Source organism: Cnephaeus nilssonii (genome assembly GCF_951640355.1).
Source record: "Cnephaeus nilssonii genome assembly, chromosome: 1".
NCBI lineage: Eukaryota > Metazoa > Chordata > Mammalia > Chiroptera > Vespertilionidae > Cnephaeus > Cnephaeus nilssonii.
In genome coordinates, this window is record NC_137072.1 from 70,515,278 (window position 1) to 70,542,065 (window position 26,788).

The 26,788-nt window shown below is 40.3% G+C and overlaps 2 protein-coding genes and 1 pseudogene across 4 annotated transcripts in view; 2 read left to right on the plus strand and 1 right to left on the minus strand.

Annotated features, from left to right (window-relative positions):
* Positions 1-26,788, minus strand: part of ART3 (ADP-ribosyltransferase 3 (inactive)) — a 115,893-nt gene that overhangs the window by 50,277 nt on the left and 38,828 nt on the right. The window lies entirely within an intron of this gene.
* LOC307101299 (large ribosomal subunit protein uL15-like) lies at positions 205-633 on the plus strand (annotated as a pseudogene). The gene has a single exon. The product of its transcript is annotated as a large ribosomal subunit protein uL15-like (transcript).
* On the plus strand, positions 22,664-23,964 carry CXCL11 (C-X-C motif chemokine ligand 11; the record flags this gene model as incomplete). Its single annotated transcript, XM_079776864.1, has 4 exons — positions 22,664-22,771; positions 23,352-23,478; positions 23,614-23,686; positions 23,923-23,964. The coding sequence occupies exons 1-4, from the start codon at positions 22,711-22,713 to the stop codon at positions 23,962-23,964; spliced, it is 303 nt and encodes a 100-aa protein (XP_079632990.1). The 5' UTR covers positions 22,664-22,710.

A 26,788-nucleotide genomic window follows, 5' to 3' on the forward strand; every position in this document is an offset into this window, starting at 1 on the left:
ATTCAAAAATTCTTCAGTAAGATCACACACACAGTGAAGGCCTTCTAACCAGCAAATTATGTTTAAAAGGATGTTAACTCACAAGATGTTGATTTTCGAAGAGAAAAACCAATTTTATATAGTAGAAAAAGTCTGAGACAGCTAAAAAAAATCATTACAAATTTTTAATCAAGAAAATTTGGCTCTTGCATCTCGGCCACTGACATGCCATCCAGACCGAGGAAGACCAGAAAACTTCGGGGTCACATGAGCCATGGCCACGGCCGCATAGGCAAGCACAGGAAGCACCAGGGATGCTGGTGGCTTGCATCATCACAGGATCATTGACAAATATCACCCAAGTTACTTTGGGAAAGTTGGTAAGAGGTGTTAACACTTAAAGAGGAACCAGAGCTTCTGCCCAACTGTCAACCTTGATAAACTGTGACCCTGGTCAGTGAGCAGACACGGGTAAATGCTGCCAAAAACAAGACTGGAGCTGCCCCCATCACTGATGTGATGCAATTGAGCTACTACAAAGTTCTGGAAAAGGCAAAGCTCCCAAAGCAGCCTGTCATTGTGAAGGCCAAATTCTTCAGCAGAAGAGCTGAGAAGATTAAGGGTGTTGGTGGGGCCTGTGTCCTGGTAGCTTGATGCTACATGGAGGGAAGTTCGTTAAAATGTCCACAAATGCTTTTGTCTTCTGGTCAGAGTGTAGGTCCTTTGACACCTCTACTTCCCTACATGTGCTTCAAAAACCTCCCTAACAAGTTCTAGGAATTAGGGTATCAGGGCGTGGAGTCCTCTCAAACTCCCCTGAGAAAGAAAGTATGCAAGAGATAGCAGGCCTTTGGGCCATTACCTGACTTGAACTTTTCATTTATAAAGTGAGAATGATGTCTGTTGGTGAAGTGTGTGTGTGTAGATAAATATTAAATAGTTGAAAGGTCTGTTTGCATTGTATACTCAGAATTCACAATGAGTGGAAGAGTGTGTCCTCAACTGTTCATCAAAAGGGGAGGACTTGATTTTGATGAGGCAAAGAGGAGTGATAGAATTGAGGCTGTTCTTCAGGACATAATTCCCGAGCCTTAGATTTTTCCTCCTGGCTCCCTCATCTTAGACTTTGGACTAAATTATTCTAGTCATAACCAAAATCTTGAGATGGGCTTCAGCAATCTGAATTGTAAACACACCAGGGCTTACCATAAAAATCTAACATGCTGTGTATCTAGTAGAGACTTTTGGGTTATCCTAAAGTTCCAGAAACTGGCTTTGTATATCCTGCAAAAAATTGATGACCAATGCTTGTGTGCAGACAGGATCCTCATTGATCCCAGGGGTAAATTATAATTTGCTCCAGTGTTCAGAGTTCTTTAATAGATTTTGAAGTTCTGACCCAAAATAAAACTTGGCAGTCTAAAATCCTGGCCCAATTAAGTTAAGATAGCACTCAAGCCTACTAAAACTCAACTACTAGGTTTGGTTTAGTGGAGAGTTATTTACTTTGCTCTATGGGATAGTACATGGGCTGGAAACCATGGGTTTCTGTAGGACAAATCTGTCATGACAGACTTAGTGTCTTCCTGAGGACTTATAAAAGCTAAGGCCATGAATCTAAAACAGGTGTTCAGTAGATAAAGAACTGCAAGGTGTGTACTGGCTGGTGGTATACAGTGGTTAGAGTGTCAGCCTGAGTACCTGGGTTGCAGGTTCGATTGCCAGCTCTGGTTGGATGGGGCGCGTGCAGGAGGCAACCAAATGATGTGTCTCACATTAATATTTCCTTCCCTCTTTTACCCTCTAAAAATCAATGGGGAAAAAAGATTATAAAGACGATTAAATGTTTGAGTCTTTACTGATACTGATGTACAAAATGTATAGTCTCAAATATAGATCCAGACTTAACAGCGGTGTGACTTAGTCCAATTTTCTTTAAATTTAGGTGAAGGCGCCTACTTGAGGATCATGGGGATTAAGTAAATGGAAAACATTTATTAAAACTTGTTGACTTTTAGTAAAAAAAAAAAGAAAGAAAGAAAATTTGAAAATGTATTATAGAAAATCAGGATCTTAAAATCCATTTTGTATTGATATTTTAACCAAGGTTATTTAATACTAGAGGCCTGATGCATGAAATTCGTGCAAGGGGCTCAGCCCTTGCAGCCCTGGCTTCATCCGGAAGGTCATCCAGACTGTTGTTCTGCTGTTCCATCTAATTAGCATATTAGCTCTTTATTATATAGGATGGGTTTCTGAAAGTTGAATAATGTACATTCCCATTGGAACTTTTTTAATACCAACATACTCTCTTATAGCTTGTCTCCAATATATTATCATCTATACATGTGTTTATAATTATGGCAATTATATAATTATTCACATACTAGTTATCATTTATCAAAATCATTAGGACTACATAGAACACCACTGAAAATGATACACAGATTGTGCTTCCAAGGCAACAGTATTCATTTTCCTCAGACTTCAAGGCATTTACATAATGTATACTGAGTCAAGTTTTAGTGCATGGTGTTAAAGATGGATGCACTGCTCCTCACATGCTCAATTTATTAAGAGCCACTGTTGTGTGACAAGGAGAGGTGCTGTGGGCTAGAAATCAAAGGATCTGAGTTCAAGTTCTAATAATACCAGTTTCTTTTTGTTATTGTTAATTCTTACCCAAGGATATTTTCCCATTGATTCTTAGAGAGAATGGAAGGGAGGAGGAGAGACAGAAAAAGAGACACATCGATTGGTTGCCTCTTGCATGCACCCCGACCAGGTCAAGCCTGCAAATGAGGTACATGCCCTTGACTGGAATCGAACCCAAGATTCTTCAGTCTGCAGGCCGACGCTCTATTCACTGAGCCAAACTGACACCAGTTTCTATTTGTGCCACTCTAGGCAAGTGACTCATGTCTAAGCTTCAGTGTCTTCATTTGTAAAAGGATATCTGCCCTGCCTACTTCACAAAACTGTATTTTGCACATCAGATTGTATGATACATTGTAACCCATAAAGTCAAGGTGCTAAACAAATGTCAGGGATTGTTAATAAATCACTTCATCTCTTTTTGTACCTGTTTTCTTTTTTCTCAAATTAGGATAATTAACTACTCAATAATCACTTTGTGGCCTGTAGTAAGGATTGTAAAATGACCTAATTTGCTTCAAGCCTATGAGTAGGATGATTTATCCAAAGCTTTAGAAGCACCTGAGAAGTGTTACAGAGAATGAAGAGCTTGGGATTGGAGGGAATAACGTGATGAATGACATTTCCAGAAAAGAAAAAGCATTGGCTAGAGTAGTTTTAGGAATGACTAATGGCTCTGAAGAAATCTTCAGGGTAACCTCAGATAATTATGCCCCTGATTGCCATGCTCAGAGTCACAGTTCAGAAGAACCAGGCTCTATTACACAGATTTTGTATCATACACTTGAAATCTAAATGATCCTATTAACCAATGTCACCCTAATAAATTTAATAAAAATTTAAAAAATAATAAAAGAGAACCAGGCTCAGTATGTCCTTCTCCTCTAATGTGAAGATAAATAAGTACTAAGAATGATGACAGTAAGTAAAGTAAAAAGAACATATTGCAGTTATAAATGCTAAAATTTTCTTAATGGATTTAACTATTATTGGGTGTTATTTTTTCTTTGATAAGTGATTGTATTATGGGAGAATATGATTTAATCATAAATTTTAGTCAGTTGTAGCTTTAGATTTGTTTCAAACTACATACTTAATTGAGAATAAGTCCATCAACATTTGGTTAAAATATTTTTAATTACTTGAAAGTAGTTTGTTCTTATTTACATTTGTATTTATAAGTGAAAATTATGATATAGGGTTTTATATCTCTATGCAACGTTAATAAAGCATCAATAAAAAGAATGAAAGAAAAGTAAGGATGGAGAGAGAGAGAAAAATAATAAAGAAAAAAAAAAAGCAAGAGAAAGGGAAGGGAAGACAGTAAGAAAACTAAAAGAACTTATGCCTTTGGACTTTCCAAAGCAAATACCTGCCTTTAGATTCTTCCCCTGCACCATAAATCCAAAGGCAACAGAAAAAAAGCCACTTACAAATTTAATTAAAACATATGGGGAAATGCCCTAACTATGAAAAAAGACAAACATAAGTTTCTTCTGCAAAAAAACTACATGCTTACTGTGTTTGTAGTTTGTGTGTGTGTGTGTGCGCGCGCGTGTGTGTGTAGGAAATTCCTGTTCTTTTTCTCACCTTTTAAATAATTAGTTTCTTTTCTTTTTTTCCCCAAGGTAACAGAAAAATAGAAATGAATTTCTCTATACAAATGCATCAGCAATGATTGATTCCTAGAATTTTAAAGTTTACTGAGTCAGTAACTGTTAATACATGCATTTTATCAACTTTCTATATCACTCAAAGACAGAATCTTTCTTTAGAGCAATATAAACCCGGTGGCAGTTATAGGAAGATCAGGTTCAGTCTCTACATTATCTGGAAACTCATTCAGACTCCCAAAGCTCCTATACACAGTATTTCACACATCATAATCTTTCTTCAATTTTAAAGAATACAAACCCAAATAATATTTAAACAATACAAAGCCATTGTTATAATGGCTATCAATTTGGGTTTTAAAAAATAAACAAACAGGTAATCTTGATAGTAAGATGAAAAAGGCATTCACGGTAATCAAAACATTCATGAAAGTGACCGCAGAACTTCTTGGCTAAATTCTAAATGAAGTCTGATTCTACTTAATCTTATTGTACAAACTGTACCTGGCAGTTATGAGCAATTAGCACTTTATAAATAAAGGTTTCTTCTCTGACCAACTCAGTTGGGACTCCCTAGCTTCCAGCACAGCTATCTACAGCAGTCAGCAGGCCATGAGAAACCTCTGAAGAGAAAAAAATAATGTGGCAGCAGAGCTACGAATATTACGGATAAAAACCAAACTGGGCTGCTATCAATGTTCAAGAGTAAATTCGTTTTTAATGAATATCTGTAAGCCATGATAAGATCCCGAAGTTTGGCTAACTTTTATTCTAATTTACAGGTATTTCCCCACATATCAAGGGGACCTAATTCAAAAGTTCATTTAAAGGCCCATTATTTTCTACCAAGATGACCTTTTTCATGACAAAGCCTATACTTCAAGCTCTCTCTGAGTTAACTATTTCAGCAGGGTAGCCTAGAAATGTAACCTAATGTGTATTATTTTTCTATGGAGAAATGTATTATGGGCCTCAACTTGAGATGTCAGAAATACATCTCTTTCACTTACTGACTCTGTGCCCAACCTGACAGGAACTCTGCCTCTTTCCTGGTCTATCTAAACACATCCAACGCCTCATTACTTTGTCTGTTAAACCATAATGTTGATTCCTGTCAATTCCCAGGCCCACTCCTGTCTTACTCTAAAACTGCTTCTCTTTTCTTTTTCCCTAACTCCTGAATCCTTGACAATTTGAGAACTATTTACTTCTGGAGTCCCCACTTTTGGCAATACGTTTACATGTCTCTCTGGATTTCCTGACTCAGCTCTGGACTCAACACATTCTTCAGAATTTGGGAAGACACCACAGGTATAAATAGAAGTCTCCCTCTACTAGTTTAACTCTCACAGACTCCATCTACTAACTGGGCTGATCCCTGACATTCTTCCAAATATGTAAAATCAAACTTCAAGGGTTCTGGAAGAGAAGGGGCTTGGGATGAGGAGAGAGGTAGCAAGTAGGGCTACTGTTTATTTGTTTTTTGTTTTGTTAATCTTCACCTGAGGATATTTTTTCTATTGCTTTTCAGAGAGAGTGGATAGGAGGGAGGGATGGAAGGAGGGAGGGCGAAAGAGAGGGAGAGGGAGAGGGAGAGGGAGAGGGAGAGGGAGAGGGAGAGGGAGAGGGAGAGGGAGAGGGAGAGGGAGAGAAGGGGAGGGAGAGAGGAAGAGAGAGAGAGAGGAGAGAGAGAGAAATATTGATGTGTCATGAGAGACACATGGCCTGGTTGCCTCTCACATGTGCCCCAACAGGGGGTTGAGAGTAAACCCACAAACCCAAGTATGTGTCCTTGCCCAGGAATTGAACTCGTGACACTTTGGTGCACAGGTCAATGCTCTAACCACTTATAAACACCATCCAGGGCTAGGGCTACTGTTTAGAATGTAGAATGTACTGATTTAGATAGAATACAGGCTAGAGAAAAGGAGAAGGCAGTGGGATGGAGGGATGGGAATAAGGGAGCAACACTGTCACTGATAACCTCCAGCAGTTGTTGCCTTTCCTCCTTCTCTATCCTTCCCTGTTTCCTCTGGGAGGACCTAAGGCCCTTATCTGGTATAAATTCCCAGGGACAGAATCAACATGCTGGCTGCCTACTGTTGCCTCAGACCAAAGTTTCTGTCCACTCCACCAAATTGTAGAAAGAACACAGGCTTCTTCCCTTTTTCTCTATCACTGGAATAAGCATGTTATTCTTAAGTTTTCTATGGTTTACTACTGCTAGTCATGATGGAAAAATAGAGGGTAAACATTACTAAAAAAGATTAAGTTTTAAGAAGCTTCACATTCATCATTCTCCTGGTATTCAATGACATATAAATTAAATGGGGCTCTGGATTTTCTAAAGCTTTCCTAATTGCTTTCTCACCAGGACCCTCAGATTCTATTTATTCCAAGTTACTCCAATCTTTTTTTGAGTTTTCTATTTTCCAGGGAGCCATGGGTCTGGGAGTTATATAGTCAGACCTTTGAGGTGGCCTTTCGGCCCGCCATTTTAATCACAAAAAAACCCAGGAACTCCAGTGTGCTTTTTCTGCTGCTGTCCCCTGACTCTGCTACTTACTAAATGTGTTCAATGATTTGGGGAAAGAGTTACATAATCTCTTGAAGCCCCATGTTCTTGTTTAAAAAGAGAACAGTGGTTCTCTTGCTTACAGAATTATTATGAGAACCCGTGAGACACTATGCACAACACCTGGCACACGGCAGGCATCCAAACAAACAATGGCAATTACTATGGTCCCCACCACCCTTCCTGTTACCATGGTACACCCAGCCCCCAACTGGTAAAGAGGCAAGATGAGAGATAGGAAACCAGAGCTGAGGAGCAAGCCACATTACCCTGACCACACCTCTTCTGCTTATCTACCCACACATTAAAAGCAGAATAAGAAAGCAATAGAGAAAGTAAGCTAGGTTTTATATGATTCTAAAGTGGAATCAGGAAGTTAGGAAAATCTAAGAAATAGGAAAATGAGAAGGATGTTTTCTTGGCTTTTTATTAAAAAGGAAAATAGCACTTATCATAATGTACAAAATAATATAAAGCCTATCTAAATATTTAAAAGAGTTGTTCTTGTCTTGAATCCAAAAGAAAGTCATTGTAAGTATCAAGATAATGTAATATTTATAACCAAAAAATGTCTTTCCAATCATATTTTTTCACATTCCTAATTATATCTCCTACTTAAAACATTCCATTTAGTTAACCCTTAGTTCATATTGGCAAGCCATGGGACTGAAATGTTCCATATAAATGGACATTTTACTTATTTTATTAAAAAAACATACAATGCAATGTAGCTTCATACCTTATATACATAGCTCCTCTAACATTCACATGCAGGACACATCTCTCCAGGCAAGATCCTTTTGTGCATTTACTCTCTTTCTAATTAGCCCTCAAATAATAGCCAGATCTATTTTCCCCCGTTTTCCAGCTTAAGTAGCAGAGGTAATAAACTAATGATAAGTGAAGCTACCACACATATTTCCCTCTTCTTACTGACTCAAGCTTCCTTCAATTAGCTGTTTATAAAGTTGCTCACTGCTAATCTCTCACATGTTTTTATCCCCTAACAATAGGCATGCTGTTTCCCAACTTGGAAAATTAACATTAACATCCACATTGACTGGGCAGTTGTCGATGGCGGTCATTTTCCAAGCAGCCAACTTAAGGCCATGCACAGAGCTGCCTTTGTTGTGAGAAAAGATTTCTCTGAAGTTTATGGTGATGTTGAAGCTGTTTTGTACAACCCACTGCTCCTGGCTCAAATACATGCAAATTACAGCAAATGTTCTGTGGAGAGTAGTCTAGAGGGCACTGAAAAGATGGTTAATCTAATCAAAGAGGTAACAGACTTGATAGTTTCTTCTTTCTGAGTTCTAAATTTTAACATACTAAGTTTTAAAATTTTACCAAAAATTCCAAAGGAAAGCAATTCATTTTCAAACCCATGTTCTTTTCTCCCGCTCTGAATTATTGTGAAAAGAAATCAAGTAGCTTCTCTTTGACATTTATTAATTATACTTTTATAAAATCAACTTGGCCGTATTCACTTGGCAAACTATAACATCCTAAGGCAAGTAAATTTGGTTCTAGATAAAAGAAACAATATTTATATACTATGTTTGTCCAAGTTAAAGGAAGCATATAATGATTATTTGATAACACTCCTTCCAAAAAGGTAGCATTAAGTTTTCTTTTAAGAAGAGGAATGGTAGATCAAAAGCATAAATGATTTTCAAGAAAATTAAAGAGTTGTAGTTCATACTTACCTGGCAGGGGAGATACCATGATCATAAAGAGTTGTAGTCCAGGAAATCACTGGCAGCTTAGCTTAGAAAACCCTCTCCTTTGTAATAATTTAAGACAATGGAAAGCTGTCCAACTCCAGGAACAAGATACAGACAGCCTGTATATAATCAGCATGAACAGGCACAGTTTAAAAGCCAAGTAAATTGAATTGTAACTATTTTTCAAATCTTCAATCACTGGAAGCTAAAAGCTTATTTCTTCTCTTTGTCTCATCTTTCCAGAGTACAGATACCTATCTCCCCTTTAACATCAGAAATTTGGTACAGAGTTCAGTAATCATTCATACAAGGTGTGCCAAGGTTCTGATTTCATTCATTCTGGCATTCTGACAAGGGGAGGAAAGGTAGATGGCTGGCAGTGGCTCTCTCAAGCATGTAAAGGTCAGTATAGTGATGGTAGCCACTGAAAATTAGCCTTTCTTTTGTGCATCCACTTGAGACTACAATGTTTGGGGTAGCACATTCAGGGATGAAATCATCCTTATGAAATGTGAGCTCTGGTAGATCTCATTCTCAAATACCAAATTGCATTAGCAGGGTACAGCTTTTGCAAATGTCTTCTTATGTTAAAGTACAAGAAACAGATGAAGTACAGACTCAAACATCTTTATTAAAAATGCACTCACTCTTTGGAATGCTTTTAAATAGCAATGAAATATGCACAATTAATTAATGCCTTAATTATTTTTAAAAATTGTTTTTACAACTTTTTCCAAGACTTGCTGGTGCCTAATGGCTGCCTTGGATATATCCTGCAGGATTTGTCTGATTTGGGGGAAGAGTATTTAAATAATGTTGTAAGAAAATCACAGAAATAGTATTCCATTAAGGGCTCCTAAAAATGTCCACTGGCAGCTTCCTAAATGTACTAATCCCTTTATGACAGAGCATCAGGTACTATATTACTGTACTTTTAAGAGTTAAGGATTCTACCTCAATATGTTCAGTCTATTTACATTATTTTAGGTGCTTATCACATGTATGACAACCTCTTCTCTAGGAGTGAGTCATCAGCCTTCTATAAAAACACACACGATAGGATTCTGTCAAGTAATAGTAATTTATAATAAACTAGAGGTCCAGTGCACGAAATTCATGCATGGGGGTGTGTGTCCCTCAGCCCAGCCTGCACCCTCTCCAATCTGGGACATCCCTCTCACAATCCAGGACTGCTGGCTCCCAACCGCTCGCTTGCCTGCCTGCCTGATTGCCCCTAACTGCTTCTGCCTGCCAGCCTGATCACCCCCTAACCACTCCCTTGCCAGCCTGATTGACGCCTAACTGCTCCTCTGTCAGCCCGATGGCCCCTAACTGTCCACCCCTGCTGGCCTTGTCACCCCTAACTGTCCTCCCCAGCAGGCCTGGTTGCCCCCAACTGCCTTCCCCTGCTGGCCTGGATCCCCCCAACTGTCCTCCCCTGCTGGCCTGATTGCCCCCAACTGCCCTCCCCTGCTGGCCTGATTGCCCCCAACTGCCCTCCCTTGCAGGCCTGGTTCCTCCCAACTGCCCTCCTCTGCCAGCCCAGTCACCCCTAACTGCCCTCCCCTGCAGGTCTGATCACCGCCAACTGCCTTCCCTTGCAGGCCTGGTCCCCCACAACTGCCCTCCTCTGCCGGCCCGGTCACCCCTAACTGCCCTCCCCTGCTGGCCTGATCACCCACAACTGCCTTCCCCTGCCAGCCTGATTGCCCCCAACTGCCCTTCCCTGCTGGCTGGTAACCCCTAACTGCCCTGCCTTGCCAGTCTGGTCCCCCCCCACAACTGTCCTCCACTGCAGGCCTTGTCCACCCCAACTGTCCTCCCCTGAAGGCCTGGTTGCCCCCAACTGCCCTCCCCTGCAGGCCTGGGTCTCCCCCCCTCAACTGCCCTCCCCTGCTGGCCTGATAGCCCACAACTGCCCTCCCCTGCTGGCCATCTTGTGGCAGCCATCTTGTGTTGGAGTGACAATCAATTTGCATATTACTCTTTTTAAAAATATATATGTTTTATTGACGTTTTTACAGACAGGAAGGGAGAGGGATAGAGAGTTAGAAACATAGATGAGAGAGAAACATCGATCAGCTGCCTCTTGCACACCTACTGGGGATGTGCCCGCAACCAAGGTACATGCCCTTGACTGGAATCGAACTGGGGACCTTTCAGTCTGCAGGCCGACGCTCTATCCACTGAGCCAAACTGGTCAGGGCACATATTACTCTTTTATTAGATAGGATAGGAATGTTAGTTTCCATTTCTAACCTACTTTTCACTAATTTATCTAGACAAAATATCCTTGATATTACTTTATATTTTTGTAATCAATATATTTTTATAGTCTTAGTGAATGGTGGGTTGGGAATTAAATCTTTAAATGTTTTGCATTAATCTTTTCCCACTTGAAAATATTTTAAACACTTAAAAACATCTGAAAAGTCTATATTAATTGGATAACTTGAGATCATAACTAAAAGTTCAGATGATTCACAGATTAAAGGATATTTAAGGTAGAAGATTCTATTGATTAATTATAGAAACTAGATTAGTTTCCTTGGATTATTCTTTAAATTCAAGGGAAAACTTGGTTGAGTGGTTGAACCTGGAACAGTCCAATTCCAGAAACAAGAGAACAGGGAAATGCTACTAAAAAGACAGTGCAGTTTAATCTTTGTTCTGCTTAATCAAAGAGAAAGAACAATGAAGTATATATAATGACTTAGTGAAGAGGAAAAGAACAAAAGGACTAGGGAGACTTAGAAAAGTTTCTAAAATAAAACAAAAAGCACAGTATCTCTCCTCTCCATTCCTTCTTTATTTAATACTAGGGGCCCAATGCATGAATTCGTGCATCCTGAAAGGAACGGTGGGCCGCGAGGCTGCAGTGGGCACAGGGGTGGGTCTTGGCCCATCCTCCACGCCCCCCAACCCCATCCACCAGCCCCTCCTGCCGTGGCACCTGGTCCCCCGTCTGCTGGCAGCCCCACTCTGCCACCACTGCTCCCACGCGCTGATGACGCGGAGCGATTGGGGCCGGCACCAGCAGCGGGTGCAAGTGGGGCCAGTGCCATCAGTGGGTGTGAGTGGAGGCTGCTGCCCTGATCGCCCCTCAGGAGCAAGGGAGGTGGAGAAGCCCTCAGGGGTGATCTGGGCTGGCAGCTGCTGCTCACACCGACTGATGGTGCCGAGTGATTGGGACCAGCACAGGGCGCTGGCAGCAGGGTCGAGCGGTGGCTCCTGTGCCAGCTGTGGGTGTGAGTAGGGCCAGTGCTAGCAGTGGGTGCAAGTGGGGCTGTCACTGGCAGCAGGTGTGAGAGGCGGCTGCCAGCCCAATCACCCCTCAGAGCACGGAGAGGTGGAGAAGCCCTGAGCGGTGATTGGGGCTGGTAGCCGCTGCTTGCACCCACTGACAGCACTGAGCAATTGAGGCCAGTGCTGGGCAATGGCAGTGGGTGCGAACGGCAGCTCCAGTGCCACAGCGGGTTCAAGCGGGTCTGGTGCCAACAGCGAGTGCTGGGCAGGACTGTGGCACGCGGGAGCAAAGAATTTTCAGTAACCACCAGAGGCTCGTCCAGATGACAGCGACTGGCACCCCACCTTGGTCTGGCACCCCCACTCACCTGCACCACCATCCCACCTTGGCCAATGTCCACCATGTTCCGTTCTGTGCCGCCTGCTGCTGACGCCCGCCATGTTCCGCGCATGCGCCCCCTGGTGGTCAGGGCACATCATAGCAACTGGTTGTTCGGTTGTTCCACCATTTGGTCTATTTGCATATTAGCTTTTTATTATATAGGATTAAGTAAAGTGTCAAGGTAGTATAATATACTAAATGTCAAATGAATAACTAGACCTATACTATCCAATATGGTAGCCACTAACCACGTGACTGCTGAGCATTTGAACATTTTTTCTTTTTTTAAATTCTCACCTGAGGATATTTTTTCCATTGATTTTCAGAGAGAGGAAAAGACAGAAATATTAATATGAAAAAAACACATCGATTGCTTGCCTCCTGCATGTGCCCTGACCAGGAGAGGAGCCTGCAACCAAGGTATGTGCCCTTGACCAGAATTGTACCTGGGACCCTTTGGCCTGCAGGCTGATGCTCCATCCACTGAACCATACCAGCTAGGGTGACTACTGAGCATTTGAAATGTTGCTTGTCCAATTTGAAGACTTAGAAGTAAAATAATCTCATTTAATATTTTTATATTGATTGCACATTGGAATACTTTTTTCATGCTTTGGATTAAATAAAATATATTATCAAAATGAATTTCAACTGTTTCATTTTAGTTTTTAAACATGGATACTAGAATATTTAAAATTAAATATGTGGTTCACATTAGGCTTACATTATATTTTCTACCAGATAAAGCTAGACGACAGTAAGTGCTATGAAGCCAGAAGAAATCTTTATGTCTTGAAGAAGGCTTCCTGAAGATATCACAACTTAAAGGAAGAGAAGGAGAGAAAACTAGAGGAATGACATTATGTGAATAGGAAGAAGAGGGATCCTCAAGTTCACTAGATGGGATATTCTGAAAGAAATTATTCCTCTGCACATGGTATTATAAAGTATTTAGTCCAGAACAAGTCATGGTCCTGAAAACACACATCTACAGACACAGCAGAAATCAGGCAGACTATCTTCTACAATGAGTTAGTTAGAAAACTGTAAAATTTGCAAGACACAAAAAGGAACTTCATTGGTTTTGTTCACTGCTCTATCTTCAATACTCAAGAGTGCCAGGCATGTAAGAGACACCTAAAATAAATATTTGTTAAATGAATGAATGAGCAAATTACTGTAGAAAAGGGTAGTGCTTTCCAGTAAACTTTAAGGCAGGGATACAGGAGGAGGCATTAAAGAAGGAGAGTGTTAAGGAAGGACAGAGCATCGGGCCATATTAGCAGCTGCCAGAGCTTAATTAGGCTCACTTTTGTATTCAAGACCATGAGGTGAGCCCTAACTGGTCTGGCTCAGCGGATAGAGCGTCAGCCTGTGGACTAAAGAAGGGTCCCAGGTTCAATTCCAGTCAAGGGCATGTACCTTGGTTGCAGGTTCAATCCCCAATAGGGGGCGTGCAGGAGGCAGCTGATCAATGTTTCTCTCTCATCGATATTTCTAACTCTATCCCTCTCCCTTCTTCTCTGTAAAAATCAATAAAATATATTTTTTAAAAAGAAAAGATTAAAATTCAAAACCAGTTCCTCTTCCAACTCTGCATAATTTTGGATCTATTACCTGAGGACTTGAAGTGAAGAACTAAATAAACCTTCCTCAGCATCCAAACTGCAAGTCAGCTCTGAGGAAAAGCAGACAAACCTGCAACCACAAGGGTAGAAAGAGCCATCTGGGGTCAAACACAAGCAGCAGCAGCACCCTCCCTATAGACTGCTGGTGATCTTCCTCACAGGAAGAAGAAGGATTTTTTTTTCTCCCTGTCTTCTCCCCTATTCCCTCCTAGAATATTTAGAAATACAGAAAAATTAGAGACCTCGGATAGTCTGATATGGGAATGGTTAGGTGAAAAATGTCTGTGTACGTCCAAAGGAGCCAGGGTCGGGAGGAACTAGTTTCTGATGTTTTTATGTTTTTATTATTATTTTTTAAAATATATTTTTATTGATTTCAGAGAGAAAGGGAGAGGGAGAGAGAGATAGAAACATCAATGATGAGAGAGAATCATTGATTGGCTGCCTCCTGCACGCCCCCCACTGGGGATCGAGCCCGCAACCTGGGCATATGCCCTGACCGGGAATCAAACTGGTGACCTCTTGGTTCCTGGGTCGACGCTCAACCGCTGAGCTATACCCGGCTGGACAGTTTCTGATGTTTTTAAATATTATGTACTATATTGTATACATGTACAATATTATGTAGTAATGGTTGGCAATAAAACAATATACTCAGAGTTCTGAAGGAGAAAATTGTGACCCACACGTTTTCTACCCAGCCAAATAGTAATTCACACATGAAAGCAAAAAGGAAGTCTGTTCATGTTTTATAAAAATTTGAAGTATGCCTATTTATTTATTTACTAGAGGCCCAGTGCACGAAATTCGTGCACAGGGGTGTGTGTCCCTCAGCCCAGCCTGCACCCTCTCCAATCTGGGACCCCTCGAGGGATGTCCGACTGCCTGTTTAGGCCCGATCCTACCGATCTCACAATCCAGGACTGCTGGCTCCCAACTGCTCGCCTGCCTACCTTCCTGATTGCCCCTAACCACTTCTGCCTGCCAGTCTGATCACCCCCTAACCACTCCCCTGCCAGCCTGATTGATGCCTAACTGCTCCCCGGCCAGCCTGATTGCCCCTAACTGCCCTCCCCTGCAGGCCTGGTCCCACCCCAACTGCTCTCCCCTGCAGGCCTGGGTCCCTCCCAACTGCCCTTCCCTGCAGGCCCGGTTGCCCCCAACTTCCCTCCTCTGCCAGCCTGGTCACCCCTAACTGCCCTCCCCTGCAGACCTGGTTCCTCCCAAATGCCCTCCCCTGCTGGCCATCTTGTGGAGTCCATCTTGTGTCCACATGGGGGCAGGATCTTTGACCACATAGGGGCAGTCATCTTGTGTGTTGGAGTGATGGTCAATTTGCATATTACTCTTTTATTAGATAGGATTGTTTTTAATCCTCGCCAAAGGAGATAGATAGATAGATAGATAGATAGATAGATATTTACTAATTTTAGAGAGAGGGGAAGAGAGGAAGAGAAAAAAAGGGAGAGAGGGAGGGAGGAAGAGAGAGAAAGAGAAACATTGATGTATGAGAGAAACATTGACTGGTTGCCTCCTGTATGTGCCTCCACTTGGAATTGAACTTGCAACCTAGCTATGTATCCTGATGGGGAATTGAACTGACAATCTTTCTGTGCATGGGAAGACGCTATAACCCAGCCACCCCAGAATTATGCCTATTTAAAACAGAATGACATAGAATGAAGTCCTAGTTTATACATAAATTTTTTTAAAAGATTACTAGCAAAACACAAAATTATGTATTCCTTTCAAATCACATAGAAATGTTAAAGGGAACATATTTAACATTAGGAAGAAAACATAAAGACAGAAAATAGCAAGAAAGCATTTTAAAATCTTCCAATTATACAGTAAATACATTTGCCTATTAAAAATCCCTCAGATGTGATTTTTTTAAGTGTCTACAAGTGACACATTTAAAACAAATAGATTTAGAAAGCTTGAGAGGAAAAGGTAAAGATAAAAAGCAGGGGTTACATCAAAGTAGAACCCAAGCCATAAAAACATTACATAAGAAAATAAGATCGTGTGTTTTTTTAAAAAATCCACAACTCATATAACTTTATGTGCTAAATAACTGTGCTAAAATATATATAAAGTAAAAACTTAAATATGCAAAAATAAATAGATATCACTGGTGTGCTCAGTGGTTAGAGCAACGGCCCATGCACCAAAGGGCTTCTGGTTCAATTCCCAGTCAACGGCACATGCCTGGGTTGTAGGTTCCCTCCCCACCCCCAGTCTGGGCAAGTGTGGGAGGCAACCAATCCATGTATCTCTCTCACATCGATGTTTCTCTCTCTCTCCCCCGCTCCCTCTCTTTCCCCCTCCCTTCCTTTCATTCTCTCTGAAAGCAATGGAAAATATCCTCAGGTGAGGAATAACAAGCAAACAAACAAACAAAAATTGGAAAAGAAGTAAAATTTTCATTATTCGCAGATGGCATGATACTGTACATAGAAAACCCTAAAGACTCCATCAAAAAACTACTAGACTTATTAAATGAATTTGGCAATGTAGAAGGATACAAAATTAACACCCAGAAGTCTATGGCTTTTTTATATACCAACTAGAGGCCCAGTGCATGATTGAATCATGCACGTGTAGGGTCCCCTACATGCTTTCGCTTTCGATCACGGGGGAGCTGGGTGCCTGTCTGCTGGTGCACCAGGCCTTTCAGAAGCCTCCAGCGTGGCGGAGGCTTCTGAAAGGCCTGGTGCCTGAGTGGACAGGCACCCAGCTCCCACGCTTTTGCTTTCGATCGCGGGGGAGCTGGGTGCCTGTCTGCTGGTGCGCGGCAAAGGCTTCTGAAAGGCCTGGTGCCTAAGCGGACAGGCACCCAGCTCCCCCGCTTTTGATGGTCCGCGGTGGGACATGAGCTCGCTGCCCCAGAGGCCCCTTCTGTGCCGCAGCACAGCCATGGCGCAGACACTGAGCTCGAGCCACCAGCCCAATCAGCCACCCCGGCCACCCCGAGTCCCGCCCCCCCGCGCCTCCTGGCATAGCGAAGGTACGGTCAATTTGCATATTTGTCTATCATTAGGTAGGATAATGAACTCACAGAAAGAGAAACTAAAAAAATAATAATAATCCCATTTACCATTGTAACAACAAAAAAATATTAAGATACCAAGGAATAAGTTTAACCAAGGAGGTAAAGGATCTGTACTTAGAAAATTACAGGACACTCAAAAAAGAGATAGAGGAAGACATAAACAAATGGAAGAATATACCATATTCATGGATTGGTTGAGTCAACATTATTAAAATGTCCATACTACCCAAAGCAATTTATAAATTCAATGCAGTCCCCATTTAAATACCAACAGCATACTTCAAAGACCTAGAACAAACTCTCCAAAAATTCATCTGGAATAAAAAAAGACCCCGAATAGCTGCAGCAATCTTGAGAAAGAAGAACAAAGTTGGAGGGATCACAATACCAGATATCAAGCTATACTACAAAGCCACTGTTCTCAAAACTGCCTAGTACTGGCATAAGAACAGGCATATAGATGAGTCAAACAGAACAGAGAACCCAGGAATCAACATAAGCCATTATGCCCAATTAAAATTTGACAAAGGAGGCAAGAGCATACAATGGAGTCAAGACAGTCTCTTCAATAAATGGTGTTAGGAAAATTGGACAGCTACATGCAAAAAAAAAAAAAAAAAAAAAGAAGTGAAACTAGACCATCAACTTACACCACACACAAAAATAAACTCAAAATGAATAAGGGACTTAAACCTAAGATGGGAAACCATAAAAATCTTAGAAGAAGCCATAGGTAGCAAAACAGCAGACATTTGTCATAGCAATGTTGCGAGTGTCCCACGTCCTGCGTGGTTCAGGGTTCAGGTTCAGGGTTCAGGTTCAGGCTCTGGAGGAGGCCATGCGCAAATGAAAGAGACAAGACAAGAAATAATAATTTGGAAATTGGGGGTCAGGCGGAAGCCCAAGGAAGGACTCCGCTTTGCTCTGGCCTTGCCATCCCTTTTATTCAGGTTTGGGATATACCCATAGCCCTTAGGCAGGCAATTCCAGTAATAGCTCAGTGATAGCCTATTAGCAAAGATTTACATAAGACTAAAAGGTGGAAGTTGCTTCAGCTAACTTTGTCTCAACTAGACAGTGGGTGTATGGCTCTGACCCTTGCCAGAGGCTCAAGGTTGACCAGCCTTCTGGACTCCTTGTCCATAACAAATGGGACTACATCAAAATAAAAAGCTTCTGTGCAGCAAAATAAACCATCAACAAAACAACAAGAAAGCCCACTGCATGGGAGAACATATTTGCCAATGTTATCTCCAATAAGGGTTTAATATCCAAAATTTATAGGGAACTCATACAACTTAACAAAAGGAAGATAAACAATCCAAGGGAAAAAAGGGCAACGGACCTAAATAGGTACTTTTTTTAAAAAATAAATCTTTATTGTTCAGATTATTACAATTGTTTCTCCTCCCCCCCCCATATCTCCCCTCCTCCCGGTTCCCACCCTTCCCTCTGCCCTTACCTCCCCACCTCGCTATCCTTATCCATAGGTGTATGATATTGTCCAGTCTCTTCCCGTACCCCCCACACAGACACCCCCTTCCCCTGAGAATTATCAATCCACTCCCATTCTATGCCCCTGATTCTATTATGTTCATCAGTCTATTCTGTTCTTCAGATTTTTAATTCACTTGACTTTTAGATTCATTTGTTGATAGGTATGTATTTGTTGTTCATAATTTTTATCTTCACTTTTTCTTCTTTTTCCTCCTTTTAAATGATACCTTTCAGCATTTCATGTAATACTGGTTTGGTGGTGATGAATTCCTTTAGCTTTTTCTTATCTGTGAAGCTCTTTATCTGACCTTCAATTCTGAATGATAACTTTGCTGGGTAGTCTTGGTTGTAGGTTCTTGCTATTCATCACTTTGAATATTTCTTGCCATTCCCGTCTGGCCTGCATAGTTTCTGTTGAGAAATCAGCTGATAATCGTATGGGTGCTCCCTTGTAAGTAACTAACTGTTTTTCTCTTGCTGCTTGTAAGATTCTCTCTTTGTCTTTTGCCCTTGGCACTTTAATTATGATGTGTCTTGGTGTGGTCCTCTTTGGATTCCTTTTGTTTGGGGTTCTGTGCGCTTCCTGAACCTGTAAGTCTATTTCTTTCACCAGGTGGGGGAAGTTTTCGGTCATTATTTCTTCAAATAGGTTTTCAGCGTCTTGCTCTTTCTCTTCTTCTGGCACCCCAAAAATTCGGATGCTGGTACGCTTGAAGTTGTCCCAGAGGCTTCTTACACTATCTTCTACTTTCTGAATTCTCTTCTCTTCTTGCTTTTCTGGAGGCGTGTCCTTTGCCTCTTTGTATTCCAAATCTTTGACTTGATTCTTGCGTTCCTCTAGTCTGCTGCTGGGTCTCTGTATAATATTTTTTATTTCAGTCAGTATATGTTTCATTTCTAGTTGGACCTTTTTCATATCCTCGAGGGTCTCAATAAATTTATCGGCTTTTTCCATGAAATTCTTGAAAAACCTTATAACCGTGGTTTTGAACTCTATGTCCAGTTGTTTGTTCTCCTCCATTTCTTTTGTTTGGGATCTGTTTCCTTGCCTCCTCATTTTCGCTGCTTCCCTGAGTTGGTAGGGTAACTTTGTGTCCTATTGGTTCAACGGGTCAGCCTCCCAGTTACCTGAGGTGGACGCTCTTGGTGCACCCCTTTTTAGACTGTGTGTACAGCCTTGTTGTAGTTAAGTCTTGATTGTTGTTGGTGTCACTGGGAGGAATTGACCTCCAGGCCAATTGGCTGTGAGGACCAGCTGTATCTATAAAGGAAGAATTGCTGTGCTGGAGACACGTTTATGGGCCGGGACTTGTTCCAGTAGGGCTTTGGCGCTCACTGAGTCTGCCTCTTGAATGTGTTCCTTATGCGAGTGGTTGAAATCTGGTGTCGTCTCACACCAACCACTAGATGGCCTCGTTTCTGGGTCTCCAATGGGGTGCAGTTCAGCTACTGTCTGAGGCCACTCAGCAGGAGTTACAGCAAAAACTGCAGTTTTCTCCTCTTTGCTTGAGTGGTTTTGGAGCAGTCTGACTGGAACTGTAGTTTATTTGGTTAAGCTGTCACAGGGCAGGCCATTTATATGCAAAAGCTGCTGTTTGGAGCCTGAGCGGGTTTGTAGAATGTGCGGGGCAGGTCTCAGGGTGGGGCGGGGTCTCAGGGTGTCACCAGGCTAGGGCATGGCAAACAGCAATGGCTGCAAGTCTGCCTTTTCTGCCTTTCCACGTTTCCAAGTCCCTGCGTCCCACGCTCCAGCGCAGTAAACACTGATTGCTGGGCGCACCTCTGCAAGAAAGTCACTCTCACTTTCCGACACAATGGCCGAGAGTCCAGCTTCTCTCCGTAGGTGTCTGGGTCCCCCGCGCGTCCCCAGAAACTGGATTTCAGAGTGATCAGGAGCTTATCTCCCTTCTGGTTGGAAAAAAAGCCGCGCGTCCCGTCGCCCGCCACCAGCCCAATTCACACGCCTCTGTACCTCAGCCCTTCCACGTTTGTTCTTTCTTTTTCCTTCTTAGTTGTAAATCTACCATTCAGCCAGTTTTCCCATGGTTCTGGGTGGTAGACGCTTTGTCTTTTAGTTGTATTTTTGAAATTGTTGTGCGCGGCGCAGTTTAGTTGTTTAACTTTGCTGCCATCTTGGTTCTCTCTAAATAGGTACTTTTTGAAAAAGGACAGGAGACATATGAAAACATGCTCAAAGTCCCTAATCATCCAAGGCCAGGAGACATATGAAAACATGCTCAAAGTCCCTAATCATCCAAGAGATGCAAATCAAAACAACGATGAGTTACTATGTCATACCTGTCAGAATGGCTATCATCAACAAATCAACAAATGACAAGTGCTGGAGAGGATGAGGAGAAAAAGGAACCCTCTTGCACTGCTGGTGGGAATGCAGACTGGTACAGCCACTGTGGAGAACAGTATGGCATTTCCTTGAAAAACTAAAAATGGAACTCCCATTTGATCCAGTAATCCCACTTCTAGGACTATATCCCAAGAACCAGAAACATCAATCAGAAAGGATATATGCACCCCTATGTTCATAGCAGCACAATTTACAATAGCTAAGATTTGGAAACAGCCTAAATGCCCATCAGCAGATGAGTGGATTAAAAAACTGTGGTATATCTACACAATGGAATACTATACTCCTGTAAAAAAGAAGGAATTCTTACCATTTTCAATAGCATGGATGGAACTGGAGAGCAGTGAAATAAGCCAGAGAAAGATAAATATCACATGATCTCACTCATTTATGGAATCTATATTAATAAAAGCATAATATGCTAATTAGATGGAACAGCCGAATGACCTTCCGGATGTCATTCCAGACGTCCTTCCGGACAAAGCCACCACAGTGGGGGCCAAGTAGAGGCAGTTAGGGGCGATCAGGCAGGCAGGCGAGTGGTTAGGGGCGATCAGGCAGGGAGGAGAGTGGTTAGGTACAATGAGGCAGGCAGGCGAGTAGTTAGGGGCAATCAGGCAGGCAGGTGAGTGGTTAGGGACAATGAGGCAGGCAGACAGAGTGGTTAGGGGTGATCAGGCAGGCAGGGGAGCAGTTCGGAGCCAGCGGTCCCGGATTGCAAGAGGGTGCACCCGGGCTGAGGAACCACCCCCCCCCCACACCCCCCCACACCCCGTGCACAAATTTCGTGCATTGGGCCTCTAGTATACTATAATGAACATCATAAACGGATGAACAGAAATAGATACAGAGACAAAGAAACATCGAACAGACTGTCAAACTACAGCGGGAAGGCAGGGGAGGGGGGGAAGTAAGAGATCAACCAAAGGACTTGTATGCATGCATATAAGGAAAACCAATGGACACAGACACTGGGGGCAGGGGGTGAGGGCATGTGCTGGGGGGTATGGGAGGCTGGGGGGAGGTCAATGGGGGAGAAAGAAGACATATGTACTACTATTTGTAATACTTTAAATACTAAAAAAATTAAAAATAAATTGGATACATTTAAACAGAAAAAAATGGTTATAAACTCACAAGTATATAGGCAGACTTCTTTAGACATGCAATTATAGTTGGCAAAAATATAAATAAGGTTAAATAAAAGACATTTTGTGTTAAATAATGTAGGATTTGTATAAATGATAAGAGTTTGGACTTAAAAGCAAAAGTAAAATGATAAAAATTGTTTTTTTTTTTAAATGTTCTTTTGTATAGTTATATGAAGAATGATAGTGAAAGAACTAAAAACAGGAAGACAGCCCTATCCTGTTTGGCTCAGTGGATAAAGCGTCGGCCTGTGGACTGAAGGGTCCCAGGTTCGATTCCGGTCAAGGGCATGTACCTTGGTTGTGGGCACATCCCCAATAGGGGGTGTGCAGAAGGCAGCTGATGAATGTTTCTCTCTCACTGATTTTTCTAACTCTCTATCCCTCTCCCTTCCTCTCTGTAAAAAATCAATAAAATATATTAAAAATTTGAAAATAGGAAGGCAATCTTTCTGAATAAAAAAAGGAAAATGAATGGCAATCAGAATTCCACTGCCCAGGGGTAATCCAATAATTAAATACATTTCTAGGAAACGCCTCCTTAAGAAGGCTGTTTCCTATCTGGATACACAGCTGTTTACTTTTTATAGTAAAAAGTGCTTTCATGTTAGTATTACTTTCGACACGGTAACAACTAGGAAATTAGAGTGATATTTAGAAGAGAACAAAACAGAAACTCTTGGAAGCAAGAAAGAAGCATGACTCAAGGAGGGAAATTCCTGTTGTCATTAAGGATTGCTGGTATATAAAATGCCCTCTATATGCCAACTAAGAATTGCCTTCTATGTTCAGCTTTTCTACGCCCTTCAAGAAGAGATCAAATCTGAAGCAGCAGCAACAAACATGAATGTGAAGGGCATGGCTATAGTCTTGGCAGTGATATTCTGTGCTACAATTGCTCAAGGTATATGATACTTTTTATTTCTCAGCCTATAAATTTCTTTTCTAATTCTTCTAATGTTTTTTCTTCCACTTTTACCCTAAAAAGATATACTAAATTTTTATTTAACCTCACATATTAGAATTACTACAGCTTTGACAGAGAATGTAAGAAATGTTTGAGACATTAGAGATGATTATGAAACTAGAGATAACAAACTTCACGAAATGTATTTGGTTACAAAATCTGACAAGGGCCCTTAGCAATAGTTTTAAATGTCTGTTAAAAATATTTTTGTGAAATAATGTTACTAGCTTCCTGGAAAATTTCTTGAGAATAAAAATAAAAGGCAAATAAGCTTGATCTCCAAGACTTCTTTTATGCTTTCATCTATTCTTTAATGATTTGGTTACAAATTTAAAGAGAAAATCATTAACATATTACTTAAGCTCCTTTCCTAGCAACAGCAGTGTCAAGGGCTATTTGACAAATGACCTTTTTTATCCTTAATGAAAACTTGGCTCACATTCTTCACCAGAATTATAAGCCATAGTTCTCTGTTGCAATCAGATCCATTAGTAACTGATGCTATGATCTGTTTTAGGTTTCCCAATGTTCAAAGGGGGACGCTGTCTTTGCATAGGTCCTGGAGTAAAGGCAGTGAAAGTGGCAGATATTGAGAAAATCTCTGTAATTTACCCAAGTAACAACTGTGACAAAATAGAAGTGATGTAAGTAATGGACTTGCTAAAGATGACAATGATGGAGGCATTTTTGTTTGTTTTTTTTTTTGTATGTTTGTTTGTTTTTTTTGCTTATGCTTTTCCATCCAAAATTTAAAAGTGTTTTTGATATTCCTTTAACAGTATCACCTTGAAAGCACATAAAGGACAAAGATGCCTAAATCCCAGGTCGAAGCAAGCAAACATTATAATAAAGGTAGGTTACCAGATTACTTCCATTTTATAATGTTTTATCCAAGACAGATCTCTTGAAAAAAAAAATAAAGTAGACAACTTCAGAAAAGATTCTATGATCCCGTATGAAGTGTTTTAATAAGGGATCTTTGGTTATAATTAGTTTTTCTTTTTTTCTGTATGTTTTTGCATGTCACTCTTTATCACTGGGAAACAAGAACAGCCCAAGTTTATAAAACTCTCATTTTCTTATTACAGAAAGTTGAAAGAATGAATTTTTTAAAACATCAAAACATCTGAAGTCCTGGAAAAAAGGATATGAAAACTCAGAACAAGTTTAACTGTGACGATAAAATGATAAGAATGATAAGAATTCTGTAATAGGGAAATGACTTTCTCCTGCCTATTGCAATGTGCATTCATGCATTGTAGGATTTGTAAGTTCAGAAACCTTCTAGAAGATTTGATGTTTATAACTATTCTACTGTGAGGATGAAAACATTTGTATCTAAGTTATCTGTCTATACTTGATCTATATTCCATATTACAATCTGCAGTTATAATGGAGACATTACTATTATTACTGAAGTCAAGATCTTATGAGTCAAAAGCATCCATGTATATCATAAACATCTCCCCAAACTATTTAATGCAAATCCACATTTCTTTTCCCAAAATCATACAGCACATATATACCTAGGAAAAAAAGTTCTTACATTTCATCTTGTTTATAAAAAGGCAATAATTCATGAAATGTACTATGAAAAAAATTATAAACGAAGGAAAATTGGTAAGAATGTAAATATTTCATAACTGAATTAGCAGCTCTGGTCTTAATTTGATTTCAGCAACTTTGTTTTTCATTGATATGTTTTAAAACAATTAGAACGTGTGTGTTTACTGTGCATTTTGTTTAAGCTATTTTTATAAATTATAGCAAAATTTTGGACATATTTTAAATATAAAATGTTTTTGTCTACCAAAGAAAATGTTGAGAAGAAATATATGCATATATCTGGCAATCACCTTTACTTTCTGTGATTCTTTTTCTTAGGAAAATACACAATCTTACCTTTGTAAATCATGTCCATACTATACAATTTAGGGATATCTAAGATAGTTTTACTTTAAAAAGAATTAAAATCATTTTTCTCTAAGAAAGTACCACAACTTCATTTATATTGGTGGGTATAGGATAGTTAACAATTAACATTTACGGCACATACAGATGGTATTTGGACAATAAAATAATGAGTGGTTCATTGTGGTCTTGTGCTCTGGTGGTAGATTGTGACCTGAGGGGTCTGGAAAAGAAGATTACTCTGACATTCCAAAGGTATGTTACCATAGCAGCAAAAGGACAAGAGAGGCTCAATTAAGGTAAAGATTGTCAAGGAAGATTCAGTCTTAGGACATGACTACCTACCATGACACGCTTTTAGTTAGGAAGTTTTAATCTCTGACCATTCTATGTGGTTTGGTTTAGGTCTCCGAGTTTGTAAGACCCTTTATGCAGCCTCCCCTGAGCTTGTCAGATTTAGTATGTGGCCCCTTTTTTGTACACACTTTATAAAACAGACACATTCATATGTCTTCCAAAAATTTGATATGCCTTTAACAATTTAACCTTGTATTTCAAAAAGCATAATGCTACCTGTCAACACACAGAAATACTTAGAAATATATTTTAATAGATAGTTGTGAAGGAAAAATTGTCTCTCTTTTTAAGGAGTCTTCCTAAGTCCAAACCCCCTTTTTACTTGGAGGCAAATCCCTCATTATGTGAGTTTTGGTGAGAGACCAAAAAGAAGCCAAAGGAAGGAGATCCTTCCCTTCTTGGCAGCCAGATAAGGTCTCAGCCAAGACTTTGAGCTCCAGCTAGCACCTCAAATAAACCACCAGTAAATAAATTATTTAAACTGGCAGTAGAAACTGTGTAAGTCCTAACATGTTTGTGCGGCACGACTGGCTAGTATTCCTTCCACCAAGCTCCCTTAGGTTTTTGTCCATTTTCTAAGAATCAAGTCTGATTCTTCAGTCTTCCTTTGGATTCTTCAATTAAATTTCTCTTCTGCTGAAGCCAGCCAGTTGATTTCTCTGTCATGTAACCAAAAACCTTAGCTAAGACAGCATTCTTTATATAGACACCTATACATTTGAAAAATAAAAATATTTGTTACAGAATTACCAAAAAAAAAAAGACATTTCTGCTTATCTGAAAAAAGGACAATTTTACAATATGGACCAATCTTGAAAACTTTATACTAAGCAAAAAAAGGCAATTACAAAAGACATATTTATGATTCCATTAAACAAACTATCCAGAATAGGCAAATCTATAAAGACAGACAGTAGGTTAGTTATTGCCTAGGGATAAGAGATAACAAGAAGTGACTCTTAACAGATATGGGGTTTCTTTTGGAAGTGATAAAAATGTCCTAGCTTTGGCCAGGTGGTTCAGTTGGTTGGAGTGTTGTCCTACACACCAAAAGGTTGCCAGTTTAATTCCCAGTCAGGGCACATACTTAGGTTGTGGGTTGGATCCCTGATCAGGGTGCATACAGGAGGCAACCAATCAATGTCTTTCTCTTATATTAATGTTTCTCTCCCATGCTCTCTTTCTTCCTCAATCTCTCTCTAAAAATCAATAAAAACATAGGGTGAGATTAAAGAAATAAATTTAAAACTGACTGTGGTAAAGGCTATATAACTCTTTCAATCTACTGTACTAAAAACTATTGAATTGTATACCTTACATTGGTGAATTGTATATTAATTATATCTCAATAAAAATGCAGAAGGAAAAAAGAGAACAATTTTAATGTATCCTTCCATTGATATCAAAGAGCCAACCATAAAGCAGATCAGAGAACTGACAAAAAAGTAAATAGCAAAGGAGGGTGCCTGGAACCTAATAGGCCTTCTTACTAACTGGCTTCTTGATGGGTTCCTAAAGCAATAATGAGAAGCCAAAATGTTATCCAGGGAATTTGTATATAAATCTATATAACCTGTATCATATATTTATACTGTGATATATAATATAGATATGTAGTATTACATGATGTATAATAGTATAAATTTATAATAAAATGTATAAATACATATTAAATATATAGTATAA